The sequence below is a fragment of the Gobio gobio genome, assembly GCF_949357685.1.
Source record: "Gobio gobio genome assembly, chromosome: 12".
Taxonomy (NCBI): domain Eukaryota; kingdom Metazoa; phylum Chordata; class Actinopteri; order Cypriniformes; family Gobionidae; genus Gobio; species Gobio gobio.
The window spans coordinates 15,784,924-15,803,681 of NC_137105.1; the positions used below are offsets into that span (position 1 = coordinate 15,784,924).

Here is an 18,758-nt window from a genome sequence, read left to right on the forward strand (position 1 = left end):
AGTGAAAGTAAAAGCGGCAGCCCCTCACGGACGACTGCCGCACACACATAACAAAACATAAATAAAACACAAATTAAAATCCAGGCTTGGTCCTCTCTCGTCCTTCACTGTCGTCGCTCCTCCTTTATACTCCCGTCACTCCTCCGCGAGAGACGAGGCCAATGCGGCACGCAGCTGGCGCTCATCATCATAATAATGACCGCGGCCTCGTCCCGCTCTCACGGTCCCTCAGCCTCGCTGCTCGCCACATACCCCCAACGCCCTTCGCAGGCCGGGGGGTACCCACGAGCCTGCGCTCTACTCCCCCCTCCCCTCCCCGGGGGGGCCGATCACTGCTGTTCCACATGACCCGCTCAGTGATTATTGGATAACACTGGGAAAGCGTGCCCTAGAGAAGGGAACGCTGCGGAGCCCACATCGTACCCCGAAGGAGTTATGTGGAGTACAACACTGAGCCGTAGCGGCGGCCGCGGCACCTGGGGGTAAGAACAGCGAGGTTAGAGAACGGAGCCGGGAGCACGGGGAGCGACAGAGACGAGAGAGTGGAGAGAGGAGAAAAAAAAATATAATAATAATTTGTCCGGTTCCCTGACACACTGCCGCTCGGTCCTCAGCCCGCCGAGAGGCTCTTCCTCGCGGTGCTATGCGATGGCACTGGATGCTCGGTGGACGGCTCGATCCTCCTCCGCCTCCTGGCGGCCTGCGGTGGCTCCTCCTGTCGAGGGCAGCCGGAGCGAATCCCATTCCCGCGCTCCCTGCTCCTCCCCAACATGGCGGACCGCAGCAGGCTCCGGCTCAGGGCAAGCGCTGGCGATTCCTCCGCTCCCTCTCGGACGGCAGCCACCCCACCTCGACCCAGGGGCACGGCAGCGAGTTCTCCGTCCCACTGGATCTTCATTCTCTCCAGCACCACCGCCTCGGGCAGCTCCTCGCGGTCTCCACGCATCCGCGCTGCCCGACCTCCTCAGCACCGCGATCCCCCTCAGCAGCGAGGGCTCTTCGACAGCATGTCTCTCCTTCCTCCCGGGCTTCGGCACCAGTGTAACGAGGTTAGTTCGTGTGGGAAGAAGGAGGCGGGAACCGGCGAACAATAGAACATACTTTAATCAAAAAGAATACAAACAAAGTGAAAGTAAAAGCGGCAGCCCCTCACGGACGACTGCCGCACACACATAACAAAACATAAATAAAACACAAATTAAAATCCAGGCCTGGTCCTCTCTCGTCCTTCACTGTCGTCGCTCCTCCTTTATACTCCCGTCACTCCTCCGCGAGAGACGAGGCCAATGCGGCACGCAGCTGGCGCTCATCATCATAATAATGACCGCGGCCTCGTCCCGCTCTCACGGTCCCTCAGCCTCGCTGCTCGCCACAATGATTCATCAACTACATGATGATCATCATCATCATCAATAACCTCATATCACCTGATAACATTTTCTCTTTGGCTTGTCTTGCCATAACAAAAGTGTCTAATAAACACACAGTTAAAGCAGCCAGAGAAAAGGGGAATGTTAAAGAGTCAAGGGCCCAACTAAAACAAACACTTATCTCCAACATGGTGACAAGCAAAACTATTATTTTCAATAAGACTGAAATAACATCAATCTGATTAGTAATGTGTGAAGCTGGTAATGCTGTTTGTGGAGTTGTTTAATCCTCCTCTGCGGAGATCTTCAGAGATTTAATGTCTTCTTGTATCTTCAGTTGATTTCATCTAAGGCTGTGGCTGAAGTCAGTTGTAGTTCTTGTGTTTCTCTTTCCTTCAGTGATTATGCTCATTAGCATCAGGTGTTCATCAATGCTAATCATCACTTAATTCTCCATTAACTTCAACACTGCTTCAATGGTACTTTAACTCAGTAGTGAGCACACACATGAACACTAGGCAGCGTTAATTTGACATGGACGTTTTTCTGTGTGCTATTACATCTTACCAGTTTAATTTATGTATGACTGGCATATATGAATCACATTCAGTTTATTACTACAATTACATAAATCTTTCCTTTTTCATTTATGTTTAAGAGTACACTCCCAATTCAGCCCCTTTGCAAAGCATGATGGGAAGCGAAAGTCCTGTTTGATTGAGCCCTGCATATGTTGCTTCAGTGGAAAATATTCGGAGATTTTTTACTAGTGAAATTATTAAACGTAATTTCGGGAGGAGTATGTCCATCTAATCGTCCAATTAATACCCAGGTATAAAACCAGCAGCTTACCTCTTCCCATTTTTAGTTCCTGCAGCATCCCTCCTCCTCCCCTGCTCCTCCTTTTGTACAATTTTGCCTGTTATAGGGGGGCAATCGGAGCTCGGGTAGAATATCCTCTCTGACCCCCTCTATAGCAGACAGTTAGCCAAATCTGTTTACCACTTTCACTAAGATTATATGGGCACACAAACTCGTGAAGACTAAAATATCCTCAGAAAACGTAACCAGTTTAAGTTACAGCAAAGTGATTGAATTGAGTTGGTTGGACGTAACTATTTTACATAGATTCTTCCCCTGTCAGTTATGTTGTCACAACACAAGGATTTTGCATAGACTAAAAATAAAACTTTAATTTTACTAAAAAATAAGGTGGTTGTGTGGAACCACTCAGGGCCAGCCCTGACCAATTTGCTACCCTAGGCAAGATTTTACCTGGTGCCCCTTGTATCAAGGTTTAGCACTAGACTGTTATCAGTGTAAGCTGTGGAAACACTGGTACTATTTATTTTTGTAATGCATTGATGTTTTATTTTTATTTTATTTTATTTATTGTTGTTTAATATGTTGGTTGTGTTTTAAAAATTGTACTCTGAGTCAGAGTCCTGCACGGGTGCGGGTACCCGCGGGTGTGTCGGATACGGGTGCGGGTCGAGTTGGACAAGGGAGAAACACGGGTCTAAACACGGGTTTTAAATAGTCACGTGTAAACGAATATAGGCCTATATATAAACAATATATGCATGTATATTGTAGATGTGTTCCTAAAAAACTGCATATACAAAAATATGCCTTGCCTGTATTCCAAGTTGATAAAATAATTTCAAATCCATATCAGTTTAACTGTGGCCGCGCGGCGCGCGCGTGCCCTCCCAGGAGAATCACAACCGCGTGCGCGCGCTCTGCCTGCACTGGTCGAGATGGATCATGAGGAATTGAAGAAAATATAGCCGCAAATCTGGAAGTTCATCGCTGAGGAAGCACGCAGATAACTGTGGTAACAAAACCAAGCACAAGCAGTTCTATCGAACAGTATTTGTGTTATGGTTCCTGAGTTTGGTCTCTTAATAACACTGTTTTAGTACATTAAGCCACGTTAAGTGTTTTTTTATAATGGTTTTCTATGGTAGGAAAACGTTTAACGTGTAATTATACGCGTTGCGTTCATATTCTGGGCTCATCTGATTTTTTGTACATAGTATACGTTATTAGTATTATGTTTACTGAGTTTGGTCTCTTAATAACAGTACATTAAGCCACGTTAAGCTCCCGGCAGAAGTTGTCCTTGTGTTAATGGTCGTGTAATAACTTCTGTATGCTGGCAATAAACATTTTTGTAAGTGTGTTTATAATGTGATATGCTAAACTGATTTTATTGCGGGTGCGGGTCGGGTGCCAGTTCTATTTTAAGCGGGTCGGGTGCGGATTTTATTTAATGCTGTTGTCGGAAAACGACAACATTTTTTGACGCCTTGGGAGTGAGAATGGGTTCATTTTCAGGTAAGTCTATCAGATGATGATGACTATCTGACATGCAACCCTTATTGTTAATATAAAACACTTTTTCCTCATTCTTAGGTTTGCATATTTTCTAACTATGTTGGCTTTTCAAACAAGTTATTTCTTTTGAAAAAACCCAATTATCAAAGTTAAGCTACATATTACAACTAATTGTAACTTTTATATATCATATTGTGTATAACAGGCATACGTTATAACATTTTTGTTACCCTAAATATATAGCTACATAAATCAAGAAAAATTTAAAGGTGTGCCACCTCACCGCTGGCAAAATGGCCTTTCAATAAAACTTGGCTACCTATACAGAAAGTAGGGGGAAAAGGATCATTGAAAGGAGAATTGCATCTTTGATAATTCACATTGCGTGATTATCACTCACGTGAACAATCACCGATTTGCCTTTGATTTCGGGAATTTGTCGATGATTTCGCAAAACCTAATGGCAAGTGAAAATCTGACCTAAAATTGAACTCTGCATGAGTCTGAAGACCTTGATTACCTGGTTTAGGTGTGTTTAAGTATGGAGAACATAGGCCCTACAGGCAGGGCCGGATTAACATAAGGGCTAGGTGGGGCTGAAGCCCCAGGGCCCGAGCACGGAAGGGGCCCGTGATTGGCCGAGGAAATGATTGACAATCGATCGGGAGCACCTAAAGTTTTCCTTTTGGGCCGCTCGCCAAACCACACCACGCCCCCACATATTAAGCGCTGTTATATTATTTGGGCTACTGGAGTGCTGCGAGTGCATGGGAAAATCAAAAGCCAGGTGAAGAAACGGCGCTGAATAAACCGTGTGCGCATCCAGCAGTCGCAGCGCGAGAGCAGCTGGGTCGTCTCACGCACAGCGCTGACGAACTCGTTTGGCGCTTTCGCCGCTCTTTTGAAGTCATAACGAGCACCAGGCAGTCGCTTTATCCATTTGAATTTGATACAAGCTCAACATCATGTGTACAGTAAAGGCTCTGTGGTGAAACTGGCTGAACCAGACTGAAAAGCTCCGACCATGTCTGAAGTGTTGAGGTAAATATAGGCTGTCTACACGATGGCCGTAGCCAGATATGAGGTCTCCGAGGTCCGGACCTTTGTATTTTTCCGAGCAGTAGGCTACATAGCTAATAAATGTTGGGAAATAATTGACCACCAATAGAGTGCTTTATGTACACAGAAGCTGCTGCGGGAGTCACGCGACGCTTCAGTAAACGGTGTGAGATGTAGGCTAAGTATAGCTAAACTAAACATTTCATATTTGATAGCTGTTTTAGGATAGAAATGTTAAACAAGGAAAAGACTATCAGCCAGAGCTCAGCTTTAGGAGGGGAAGAGCAGAGGGCAAGAGAAGGAGACTGAGAGAAAAAGAAAGAGTAATGGAAATGAGAATGAGAGAGTGATTAAATGAGGAGAGAGCAGGTATGACCAGTGTTGCCAACGCTCGCAAGACAAATAAGCAACCACAGCTTCAAAAACAAGCCCAATATTATTATATTATTTATTATCATCAATATCATTTATTATCAATTATTTTTTATCAATAAATGAGCCTGCAACATATTAAACTGAAACCTCTGAGTTTGAAAACAGATGTGATTTTACAAAAATCATCAAATTGCAATAAAGGGCACAAAATATCCTCCGATCAGCTGTGAACAGAAGAGGTTTGGAGATGGGAAAAGTGACATGAAGGCCAATTTAGTCGGAGTTAGTGCACACATAGGAGCAGAGTAGTGAACACGCACTGCAAACCGTGAAAAAGACAAGCCCTGCATCTCAATGTGCATATACTATCTGCCCTAAATAGTATTGAAAATTACTAATGTCACATGCTATTCAGGATGGATAGTGTGCACATTGGGATGCATGCAAGCACTAAGGGAGTGCTGCAATATAGCCACATATTTATAATAAAATAATTTGGAACCATACCTACTGTTAGTATACTTGTTTTATTTTGATTATAGCCTGTAATGATAAATATGTTATACAAATATTAAAAAAATTAAATGAGGTGCCTGTCCTCCCTGTTTCCTCTCCATCTCTGTACATCTCTGCTGGTGGCATTGTTTGTGAAAATGTATACGTCTATTTACGTCTACTAACTATCATTACGTGAATTTATAACATCACATGCCTCCACGTTGAACGCAATTTTTCTTCAATGAGGGGGAGAAGGAGGCAGGATGTGAGGTCAAATTACTACAGCACTTGTATCATTGCACTGATTGGCAATTAGCTGATAGAAGACAGTGTCAGTCAATGTATTGGACAAAACAGCGACCATAAATGTAAAGAAACGAAGTTGCTTGTCATATTTTCCTAACAAGCAACCACATTTTTTAAAATAAGCCCAAAAAACTGCAACACGTGATTTTTTTTACACGACCTGCCATAAAAAGAAGCCCAAAGTCGCTTGTTATACGCAGACTTGGCAACTAGGTATATGACAGATAATCTACTGCCCACTAACATGGTTTTGAAAGCTATTTATTATTACATTTTAGCCTTCAAACATCTTAAAATGCACATATATAGATCAGAGAAATCAAAATTTTCTTGGGGGACCATGCCCCCCAAACACCCCAAAATACCTCTTATTTGGGACCTCACAGGTCTTAAAACTCCTTAAGGCAGTTGTATATACTCAAAAGTTGTTGCTTTTTCTGGAAACCGGTTTGCTTTGACCTCATATCTGGAGTTAATGCATTTATGCTGTTAATGTGTTGCAGCCTGGAATATTTATATATAAGGCCTTTTGAATATTAAAATGGGAAATTCAGACAGTATATACTCATTGTATCTCTGTGCTTTGAAGATTTCGTTTTTGAAAAATACTAATTGTTTCTGTGGTAGAAAACGTTGTGGCACTAAGATCAGCTACTATGGGGGCCCTTGGGTTTGTCATAGCCCCAGGGTCCTACATGTTCTTAATCCGGGCCTGCCTACAGGAGCAGGTTATGAGCTATTTTGATAAAATCTTGACGTTCGTTGAGATGATGTGAAAGCATTCTCCATCAGAATGAGTCATTTACCCATTTGTCTCATGACATGATTTTCATACATTTGGGATTACCAGGAACGGAGATTACGAGCCAGGCCTTCTCATCCAACATCAGTGCCTGAGAAATGTTACTGGATGAGCAAAAATGCTCTCACAATTCTCACTTTAAAATCTTGAGGAAAGCCTTCCCAGAAAAGTGGATGATGTTATAGCTGCAAAGGGGGGACCAACTCCATATTAATGTCTATGGGTCAGATTTACTAACAGTTTGCGCCAGCGCAAACCCTCATCGCACTTTTATGGAATTGCGCTCATGCTAATTTGCCCTGTTTAGTAAATCTGGCCCTATGTCATTTAGAATGCGATGTCAATACAGTCCCTGGTTTAGGCTAATGGTTAAGTATTGCAATACTTATAATAAATGATGATAACTGTCTAACAGGTACAACCCTTGTGGTAACACTTTACAATAACAGTACATGAATAATCATGTATTAATACATGAATTAATAGTTAATTCAACATGAACTCATGATTAGTGAAGATATGAACTAATCATGAACAAATGAGGAGCTATCATGAACTAAGACAGGAGTCATAAGGATTCATGCATGAATAACGGCAGCATTAATACATGTTAGTACATGTTTGATAATGAATGCATTAATTAACATGTATGGGTAAACTAAATCAAACAGGCTTTCTAAGAATGAATAACAAATATTTTGACTTTGAAATACATTTTAAAATGTATTATTGTCATAATTTAAACCATTTTTATCAGAAGCTTCATCATAAATATTACTGAAAGCCACAGGAACAGTTTTTCATTACTTTCACAGATCACCCTTATCAAACATAGAAAATACTAAATCTGCTATATTTTATCTCAAAAGGTATCAGTCTGTTTTGTGATATTCTCTTTCCTATCAAACTAAACCTACTGTGACTTATAACAGTTCCTGAGAAATCAGTTACCAAAAAATAACCAAACAGGAAACATGCAGTAAAGTCAGGAAGTGAGGGATCGTCTGCTGGGATCCGTACAGTTCTCTCTCCACCCAGACACAGGCCGTGATTATACTGTCCCTCCATTCTCTAAACTGGGCTGAATACTAGTTATACTAGTTACATGTGTATTTGATAGGAAGTTTACAACCTGGTCTCATTGTGAAAATGTACCTCTGGCAACGTTTTTGCAAACCGCCAAAATACGTACCAATAAGTACATATCTCTGCAGTTTCAAAGTGAAATGAACACTAGAGGCAGTAAAACAGCAAGCACTTTTTATCGTTTTTTTTCCCCATGTAAATGAATAAATTATGGAGTTTGCGTCACTTAATCTGCTTCATATGCTCTGCTTTTTTTATATAATAAGTTTGCTCAGTAGCTCAGCTGGTACAGATTTGTACTTGTAATAATGAAAGCTCAGGTACGAATCCCGTGAAAGACAAGTCATGATAAAAGAGCTCAAAGATGAGTTCATACAAGCTAACAAGACATGGTTACTATTGTATTTTTGTCACATTTGCTTTTGTTAACACTATCGGTTAGGTTTAGGGTTTAGTGTAGGTGTACGTTAAAAAAACAATGTCACAAAACGTCAGATTGACGCTCATCTGTTCCGGGAAAAAAACGAGGCTTTTGGCGGCACCCAGTGGACATATCACTTTGAAACTGCAGTGATATGTACATATTGGTACGTATTTTGTGGTTTGCAAAAACGTTGCCAGAGGTACATTTTCGCAATGAGACCAGGCTGGAAGTTTATGATAAATCATGAGCTGAATTTGATAAGTAACAGTGAATTAATCATGATGTGCCCCCTCAAGTAAAGTCATGACACAATGATGCATTAACAAGCCATGAGTTGATGTTAGTGTATGGTTAGTTAATAATGAATTAATCATGATGAGCCCCCTCAAGTAAAGTTATGACACAATGATGCATTAACAAGCCAAGAGTTGATGTTAGTGTATGGTTAGTTAATAATGAATTAATCATGATGAGCCCCCTCAAGTAAAGTTATGACACAATGATGCATTAACAAGCCATGAGTTGATGTTAGTGTATGGTTAGTTAATAATGAATTAATCATGATGAGCCCCCTCAAGTAAAGTCATGACATAGCCATACAGTAACAAGCCATTAGTTGATGTTAGTGTATGGTAAGTTAACCATGAGATAGTAATGCCGTGCCCCCTGAAGTAAAGTCATGACTCATGACACAATGATGCACTAACAATTCATTCATTACAAAATGAATAAACATATACACTAAGAATCCTTATTCCTTTACACCCTTGGTACAAAAAACAAACAAAACAAAGATAAAAAGTATTTGTAGGCTAGTTCTTTTATTTATATAATTAAACATATATGGACTTAAAAGAAAGCCCAAACATACCTGTAAAGACACACATAAGGCATGTTTACATGTAAAACAGGGCACATCCATCGGCTAATGCTAATCGAAGCATATAAGTTACATTTAAACAATTAAAAAATACAGTTAATTCAAGTACACACCTCCAAAAATATCCCAATACAACAATCATACAAACATGTCTTAAATTATTATTTCGGTTAATCAAAGCAGTCGACATACCGTATATTATTTGATGAAAATGCCAGCCGAAGCGCTAGGAGCGATGAGAGCGCCACTAATGAGTATCCCACCAGAAACAAACCCTACATACTGTAGTTCCGGGAAGAAAACTAGTTGTGACTAAACGTAGCCTAATTGAACTATAAAAATCTGAAAACGGTTTATATCAAATTGAAATGATTAGTGATAATTATTAGTCTATTTTCCACGTTTGATTAGACAAATGTGTGTAATTAATGGCTTACAAAAATGGCTAAAAATCACAAAGCTGCAGATGGCAGATTATAATAGGCTATTACAGTTTATGACATTTTATTTAATTATGACAGTATTAAATCACATGTTTAATTCAAAGTCAAAGTACTTCTTATTTATTCTTAAGGAGCCTGTTTGATTTAGTTTAACATGTTCATACATGTTAATTAATGCATTAATTATCAAACATGTACTAACATGTTTTAATGCTGCTGTTTTTCATGCATGAATCCTTATGACTCCTGTCTTAGTTCATGATAGCTCCTCATTTGTTCATGATTAGTTCATATCTTCACTAATCATGAGTTCATGTTTAATAAACTATTAATTCATGTATTAATACATGATTATTCATGTACTGTTTGCTGATAGGCTATAGCCTGGTCTCGTTGTTAATATATTGGTATTACTACGTAACTGCCAAAGACACAAAACTTACTTTTTGTATGTTTGAATAGAAGCTAAAACCTAGATCACGTTGTGATATAGGCCTATGTTAGAGATAAAAGTGTCCTTCCTCATTCTTTGCTTATTTTGCTCTGAAAGGGCATTTTGCATATTTCCTGCCTGTTTTTTTCAGGTTATGCATGGGAGCGCATAAAAGGTTAACTAAACCAGGTTTTCAAATAAGTTACTTTATTTGAAAACTAAATTATTACTCATAATCTATAATTATATTCTTATTATGTCATGCTTAACAATTTTGCTACCCTAAATATATTCATAAATCAGGAAAAAATTAAGCTATATCACATTCTTTGTACCTTTACTTGGAACCTTGAGGATACGGTTTCATTTGAAAACAAAGCAAAACAGGAATGCAGTCAGTCTGGAACAGAATTACTTGTCCGTTTTCTGTTTTATTTTTTTATTTTTTTTTATCATGTTATATTTACAGTCATAATCTTATCCATGAGATTTAAGCTCACTTAACCCACTAAGCTCATTTTAGATCATTTAAACTAATTTAACTCACTTTAACTTAATCTAGTTTTTATTATTGTGATTAGTTTCGAAAATATCCACTCATCATTGAGAAATGCATGGAAACTATTAGATAAAATCTAATGGGGGATGTTCTGTAGGCGGGTCATTTCACAAAGGAAACAAAAATGCAGATCTTCAGAAAGATTACTTTAGTTCAGGGCATCATATCAGCATTGTTATTTTCCAGAAGCAAGGTAAGCATGTTAAATCTGTTCTCTAAAATGTCTAGAGTAAATTGTTTTAAGAGTACATTCATGAAAAGATATAAACTCGTTTCGCGATTTAGCATGACCATTTTCTTGAAAATGCTTTTATGAGTTGTGTGTGTTTATAATAAAATCATCATTAATTTCAGCCCAAGTGATTGCAAAAGTAGGCATAAGGCTGCATTCATTTTTATTTATCTTGCAGTCTGTTTGTCATGTCTATTTGTTCAAAATGTCTTTATTAAAAAGTCAGTGCTTTCACATATTATAAACTTTTACAGTATGAAGTACGTTTTATTACAGCAGTTACTTTTGTATGTGCACTGTAAACAAAAACAGTAAAAATAGAGCACAATGTATTGTATAAATATAAAGGGATTTTCCGTATATTGTTTTTTTTTTACAGGCGTTTTATCTGTATTTTGAATTACAAATTGCATTAGGTTGTGTTTAAAGGGTTAGCGGAAATTTTAATGCCCTGGCAGAAAATTACCAGAACATATTCCGTTTTTATGTGTATAGTGTATGACACCTATGGTTTTTAGATTCTGATATATCATATATTAATTCTATTTTACAGAAAAATACTGGATGTCTGGATGAATTAAAGAAAATCCATATTTTGAAGAAATATGCTACAGTGATTACCTTGAGTGTGAAACATGGCCAGTGAAGGTACAATAAACCAAAACATACTTTTGTTAGAAACCATTAAGTATATTTTTAGTATTTCAATATAGTAAGATATTTGAGACATTTTTTACATTTTAGTTGCCAATGTAACAATCAAATATCTGTTCATTTAGTGCAATTTCAGTTAAAGTAAACTGATGAACAAGTAAAAGAAAAAAAAAATGGTTACATCAATTTTCATTTTATTATAAATCTGAATTTTTTTATTAATGTGCCCTTGTAATCTTTAATCAAAATAAATGCCATCCTCTTGTAATGACATATTTACTCTGATGACTGCCGTGAGGGCGGGACAACCTATGTTTGTCATTGTTTTACTTGTGGTCACGAGTGTGTAATGCTTGTTCCCTTTCGTTCAGTCACTACGACGTAACGTTAGTGACTAACGAATGGGGGTTTCGCTTAGAAGCCTATCAACTTCGAGTTTTGAGAAAACGCCCAATGGCGTGCCAATGCCATGGGGCATGCGGAATTTGCATACGTAGCTCCGCCTCACTGCGTGAGTATATAAGGAAGTACGAGGCAATATCGCATTATGTTTCTGCTTTCGGAGCCAAGAGTACCTACCTCTTCACTCCTACAGCCTTCTGAGACTCTGTCAGCTTCTTCGAGACGAGCAGCTTTCCAGTCGGTGTTGGTGTGACGGCGCGTTCCAGTGATCGCATACTTCCTGCCTGCTGATCTGTGCAGTGGTCTGCATCCAGCTGGTGTGTGTTTCCCTGGGCGCTTCGGCATCGGCTGCAAAGTTTCCTCTCATAAAAGAGCTTGCACGTGACACGTCCTTTTCAGGATGTTTCGTCCGTGCACTTCTGGGTGCGGTAGATCGCTTTTCTCCTTTGACGGGCACGAGCGCTGTGTGACGTGTTTGGGCTTTCAGCACGCTCAGGCAGCGCTCGTGGATGACTCATGTTCTCTCTGCGGGAACCTGGCCATCTCAGTGCTTCGATCGAGACTCCGTGAGTTCCGTGCTGATGCCGAAACGAGAGTCCCCTCCGTCACCCCCCAATCTGCGGTCTCCTCTGGAGGCGGCACTTTGGCTGGTGACCAGGGTGATCTGAGGGTGACGGTGTGGAACAAAGCTCCGACGCTAGTTCCTCGGCCCACACCCCCCTCTCAGGCACTTGACCCGGTCCGCGCTCAGGCGTCTACATCGGGGCCGGCTCCTGCTGTCCCGACTGTGGCGTTTGGCGCGGCGGAGGAGGAGGTGATGTCTATCGCCGCATCACAAGGTGGGCTGGAGTCATCTGAGGATGATGATTCGGCTGTGCTGCCACCTTCGGGTGCGCCAGCATTGCCCGAGTCGGACCCAGAGTTGACAGCCATGCTATCTCGGGCCGCCGCAGCGCTTGGACTGGAGTGGAACCCTCCGCCTCAGCCCGAGCGTTCGCGGTTGGATGATTCGTTTTTGGGGGCGGCGCGTCCGGACACCCGTCCGGCCGCTCCTCCAATACCTTTCTTCCCCGAGGTGCATGAAGAGGTCGCGCGTTCCTGGAAGGCCCCGTTGTCTTCCCGTGAACGTTTGGCGGCCTCTTCCGCCTTCACCTCTCTTGATGGAGCCGCGGCTCATGGGTACACTGGGGTCCCCCCAGTCGAACGTTCTGTTGCGATGCAACTGTGTCCTCAGAGTGCTTCGTCCTGGCGTGGTGACCCAAAGCACCCCTCCAAGGCCTGTAGGTTTTCGTCATCCCTGGTGGCGAAGTCCTATAGAGCTGCGGGGCAGGCCGCCGCTTCTTTGCATACCATGGCAACTCTTCAGGCTTACCAAGCCAAGTTGCTGTGTGATATGCACGAGAGAGGGGCTGATCCAGGACTCAGCAATGAGTTGCGTGCCGCCACCGACCTCGCTCTCCGGGCGACGAAGGTGACCGCACGCTCCCTGGGTCAGGTGATGTCCACAAACGTGGTCCAGGAGCGACACCTATGGCTCAACCTGTCCGATATGCGCGACGCTGAGCGAACACGTTTCCTCAACGCCCCCATATCGCAGGATGGGCTATTCGGCGGAGCGGTCGAGAGCTTCGCCCAACAGTTCTCGGCCGCTCAGAAGCAGACTGAGGCAATAAAATACATCCTGCCCCGGCGGTCAGCTGCTGCCTCCACCCCACCGCCCGCGCAGGTGCCTCAGCCTGCTCGCCGCCGAGGACGCCCTCCCGCGGCTTCCTCCGCCTCTGCGCCAACCAAGCAGCAGCCTCCACCCGGGCCGCGCAGAGGCAGCCGCAGGAAGGCGTCCCAGTCCGCTCCAGCCCCGCAGCCCGCGAAGAAACGTCAGGCTAAGCGGCGCTCCTGATGCGGACGGCTCAGGGATGGGCAGTTCTTTCCAGGAGACGGCGGCAGGGCCGCTCCTTCCCCCGGTGGAGGGCCGGGGGAGAATCTTTTGTTCAGCTGCTGGCCCCCGGGTCAGCAGCACCCTAATGTGGTTAAAGAAAGAACTGACAACCCCATCCCTGAGCCCCCAGAGATCGGTGACGGCAGTGCGCGCCACCCTCGGGTCTCGCCACTCTCGTCCCTCTCTGTCGCCAGCCCCCTGGCAGAGCAGACCCCAGTGGAACGCGAGTCCTTCCCTGGTCTCCTCTGTCAGGGCGCAGCCGTTAACCGTGCTCCGACCCGGGGACGCCCAACAGCCTCCCCTGTCCGCGCCGGTAACGCTGCCTCGCTGCCCCACCCAGGGTACGTCTGTCGTCCGTATGACCCCGTTGGTGCAGTCTCTGGAAGCCTGGCTTCAGCTTCCGGGGCTGTCCCGCTGGGTTGCCCGGACCATCAGGCTCGGCTACGCGATTCAGTTCGCGCAGGCTCCTCCCCGTTACAGGGGAGTCCGCTATACCATGACCGGGGCCCATGCCCCCGTCATGCGTGCGGAGATTGCCACTCTACTGGCGAAGGGTGCGATCGAGCCTGTCCCTCCAGCCGAAATGAGGTCGGGGTTCTACAGCCCCTACTTCATTGTACCCAAGAAAACCGGTGGGTTACGGCCAATCCTGGACCTTCGCATCTTGAACAGATCCCTTCACCGGCTTCCGTTCAAGATGTTGACTGAGAAACGCCTTTTCGAATGCGTTCGTCCGGGCGATTGGTTTGCAGCGATCGACCTGAAGGACGCCTACTTCCATGTCTCCATCCTTCCTCGACACAGACCGTTCCTACGGTTTGCTTTCGAGGGGCGGGCATACCAGTACGCAGTTCTCCCATTCGGGTTATCTCTGTCCCCTCGCGTCTTCACGAAGATCGCCGAGGCAGCCCTTGCGAACCTTTGGCAGCACGGGGTCCGCATCCTGAACTACCTCGACGACTGGCTCATACTAGGCCACTCTCGAGAGCAGGTTTGCGGACACAGAGATCTGGTTCTCCACCACTTAACCCGTCTGGGCCTTCGGGTCAACTGGGAGAAGAGCAAACTCTGCCCCGTGCAGAGGATCTCTTTTCTCGGTATGGAGATCGACTCGGTCGCCATGTACGCGCAGCTTTCGAGCGAGCGCGCGCAGTCTCTGCTGACTTGCCTCCGACAAATCGAGAGCAAGAATGCGGTTCCACTGAAACTATTGCAGAGGCTCCTGGGGCATATGGCATCTGCAGCCGCGGTAACGCCGCTCGGATTGCTTCATATGAGACTGCTTCAGCACTGGCTTCGCGATCGAGTCCCGAGATGGGCATGGCAGTCTGGCACGCTCCGGGTCCAAGTCACTCGGGCCTGCTTACAGACACTCACCCCGTGGTCGAACCTCAGCTTTCTACGGGCCGGTGTGCCCTTAGAACGAGTTTCCAGGCATGTTGTCGTATCGACGGATGCCTCTGCCACGGGCTGGGGTGCCATGTGCAATGGACAAGCAGCCGCGGGCTCCTGGACAGGACCCCAGCGCCTCCTGCATGTCAATTGCCTCGAGTTGCTGGCAGTACGGTTCGCCCTGCACCGCTTCCGAGCGTTGCTGAAGGGCCAACATGTGCTTGTCCGGACAGACAACACGGCCGTAGTAGCGTACATCAACCACCAGGGCGGTCTACGCTCCCGCCGCATGTCTCAACTCGCCCGCCATCTCATCCTATGGAGTCAGAAGCGCCTGAGGTCCCTTCGTGCTGTCCATATTCCGGGAGTCCTGAACCACGCAGCCGACGAGCTCTCGCGGTTCCAGCCTCTCCCGGGAGAATGGAGACTCCATCCCCGGACGGTTCAGCTGATTTGGGAACAGTTCGGCGACGCACAGGTAGACCTGTTTGCCTCCCACGACTCTTCCCACTGCAGCCTGTATTATTCCCTGACCGAGGGCACGCTCGGCACGGATGCACTGGCGCACAGCTGGCCGCGGGGCCTACGCAAATATGCGTTCCCCCCAGTGAGCCTACTCGCACAGCTTCTGTGCAAGATCAGGGAGGACAAGGAGCAGGTCCTTTTGGTCGCCCCGTACTGGCACAGCCGGACCTGGTTCCCCGAACTCATACTCCTTGCGACAGCCCCTCCCTGGCCTATTCCTCTGAGACCGGACCTCCTTACTCAGAGACGGGGCACCCATTGGCACCCACGTCCCGACCTCTGGAACCTCCACGTGTGGCTCCTAGACGGGACGCGGCAGGTTTGAGTGGCCTACCACCTACTGTGGTCGCCACCATCACTTCCGCTAGGGCAGAGTCCACTCGGCATGCCTATGCGTTGAAGTGGAACCTCTTCGTCACCTGGTGCTCTTCCCGCCAAGAAGACCCCTGGAAATGCCCGATCGGGTCCGTGCTTGAGTTTCTCCAAGAGGGGCTGGAGCGAAGGCTGTCTCCCTCCACCCTCAAGGTATATTTGGCCGCAATATCTGCCCACCACGATCTCTTGGAGAACAAAAAGGTAAGTCAGCACGACCTGGTCATCAGGTTCCTGAGGGGAGCTAGGAGACTGAATCCTCCTCGCTCTCCTCTCGTACCCTCTTGGGACCTCGCAGTAGTGTTAACTGCTCTGCAGAGACCTCCCTTTGAGCCTTTGCGGTCGGTTGATATTAAGTTTCTGTCTATGAAGACGGCTCTGCTGACCGCATTGGCCTCAGTCAAGAGGGTCGGGGACCTGCAGGCATTTTCGGTTGACGAAGCGTGCCTGGAATTCGGGCCGGCTAACTCTCACGTGATCCTGAGACCCCGGCTTGGATATGTGCCCAAGGTTCCCACCACTCCGTTTAAGGACCAGGTGGTGAACCTGCAAGCGCTGCCTTTGGAGGAGGCAGACCCAGCCTTGGCATTGCTCTGTCCAGTACGCGCCCTTCGCGCCTACGTAGACATGACGCAGTGTTTCAGGACCTCAGACCAGCTCTTTGTCTGTTATGGTGGAGAGCGGAAGGGAAGTGCTCTCTCAAAGCAAAGGCTGTCTCACTGGATAGTGGACACCATTGCTTTGGCTTACCAGCAGCAAGGCCGACCATGTCCCCTTGGTGTGAGGGCACACTCCACCCGGAGTGTGGCTTCCTCTTGGGCTCTAGCGCATGGCGCCTCACTAGCAGACATCTGCAGAGCTGCAGGCTGGGCGACACCCAACACATTCGCCAGATTCTATAATCTCCGAGTGGAGCCAGTGTCCGACTATGTACTCGCCCCCCCGAGGGGCCGGTGATGGACCAGGTTCAGGTGTCTTCGCTTGCTCGCCACTCCACTCCACGGACTGGATACGTGCGATTTTTCCTCAGGTGAGTTCCCCGAGAGCCCTGAGCTCCTCCAGCACTGTCGACGCCGACATCAGTTCAGTCTGCCCTTTCGAGCCCAGACCCTCATGTCCGGCCAGGTGCCCCATGTGCATGGTTCCCTCTGGCGACCCCCACATGTGTTTTTCACCGTAAGTCTCCGCAGTGAGCGCGTTTCTTCCCTTGGCGTGTCCCCGCCACCCCTAGGGTTAAAAATCCACCTTCGGCTGGTACCCTAGAGATCTTCCATATGCAACCCTCTCCGGGTCATATGTGTCTCTTAAGTCCTCCCCACGGGTAGGCATCTTTGGCATTCCCTCACTGGGATATGCTTCCCAGTGTACCTTGGTAATCCTGTGTTAAGTGGGAGTCCTTTGTCCGTACTAGTCTTACGACAGGGTACTCACACTTACGCAGGGCACTGGAAGACAGCTGAGTGGCGGGATTATATTGGGACCCCCATTCGTTAGTCACTAACGTTACGTCGTAGTGACTGAACGAAAGGGAACGTCTCGGTTACGGATGTAACCCTCGTTCCCTGAGGAGGGAACGGAGACGTAACGTCCCCTTGCCACATCGAGCTGTGTTGCCTGGAACGCAGGAGTTCAGTCTTGGCTCCTCAAGCAGGTAACATAATGCGATATTGCCTCGTACTTCCTTATATACTCACGCAGTGAGGCGGAGCTACGTATGCAAATTCCGCATGCCCCATGGCATTGGCACGCCATTGGGCGTTTTCTCAAAACTCGAAGTTGATAGGCTTCTAAGCGAAACCCCCATTCGTTAGTCACTAACGTTACGTCTCCGTTCCCTCCTCAGGGAACGAGGGTTACATCCGTAACCGAGAAGATTGTTCTCAGTGTAAATTAAAGGGGGGGGTCAAATGCTATTTCATGCATTCTGACTTATTTACACTGTTAAAGAGTTGGATTCTCATGCTAAACATGGCTAAAATTTAAAAAAAAAACTAGTTGGACGTATGATGGAGTATTTCTGTGCCAAATATACTCCTTCAGGATTCAAACAAGTTTCGGATTTTTTTAATTTTTTTTTAATGAGTATGGCCCTGTATGAGTAGCCTGGCTCCGCCCTCCTACGTACTTCCGCTCAATTTTCATTTTCCTTCAGTACTCCGTCTGGGACTGCTGTATATGCTTAGGTTTTCGCCCAAACAATTTTTTACCGGTCCAATCAGCGAACAGAGGGAGTGACTGAGAGCAATGACATTGATGTCGTGCGCTAGTTTGAGTTGTAGTTCAGTAATGGCGGCGGTGAAAGATGCGAGTGTGTGGCAGCGCTGACGAATGTCCAGAAGTTAAAGCCGGAGTGTGGCGAGGTGGACAAGCGAGCGAGATCGGTGTGCATGATTAAGACACACCGGTCTCGAGTCCTCTCATGAGGGAGCATGGAGGCCTATAAGGACGAGAGACACCGGTGAAGGACGAGAGAGGACCAGGCCTGGATTTTAAGTTGTGTTTTGTTATGTTTGTGCGCGGCAGTCCGTGAGGGGCTGCCGCTTTTACTTTCATTTTGTGTTTATTATTTGATTAAAAGTTGTTAAACGTTCGCCGGTTCCCGCCTCCTTCTTCCCTGAACAAACGAACTCCCGTTACACGGAGCAAGAACAATCACTGCTGTACTGCTGA

The 18,758-nt window shown here is 45.8% G+C and overlaps 1 protein-coding gene across 2 annotated transcripts in view; it reads left to right on the plus strand.

The window, feature by feature from the left end:
* The first annotated feature begins 10,720 nt into the window (after positions 1-10,720).
* The window catches only part of LOC307135012 (adhesion G protein-coupled receptor F5-like), a 54,290-nt gene continuing 46,252 nt past the window's right edge, over positions 10,721-18,758 (plus strand). The window contains exons 1-2 of one of the 2 annotated variants that reach the window (XM_079831147.1): positions 10,721-10,768; positions 11,361-11,455. In XM_079831147.1, the coding sequence (XP_079687273.1) occupies positions 11,443-11,455 (13 nt within the window). In that variant the 5' untranslated portion in view covers positions 10,721-10,768; positions 11,361-11,442. The remainder of the gene's footprint in view (positions 10,769-11,360; positions 11,456-18,758) is intronic. The other variant, XM_079831146.1, reaches the window with a different exon arrangement.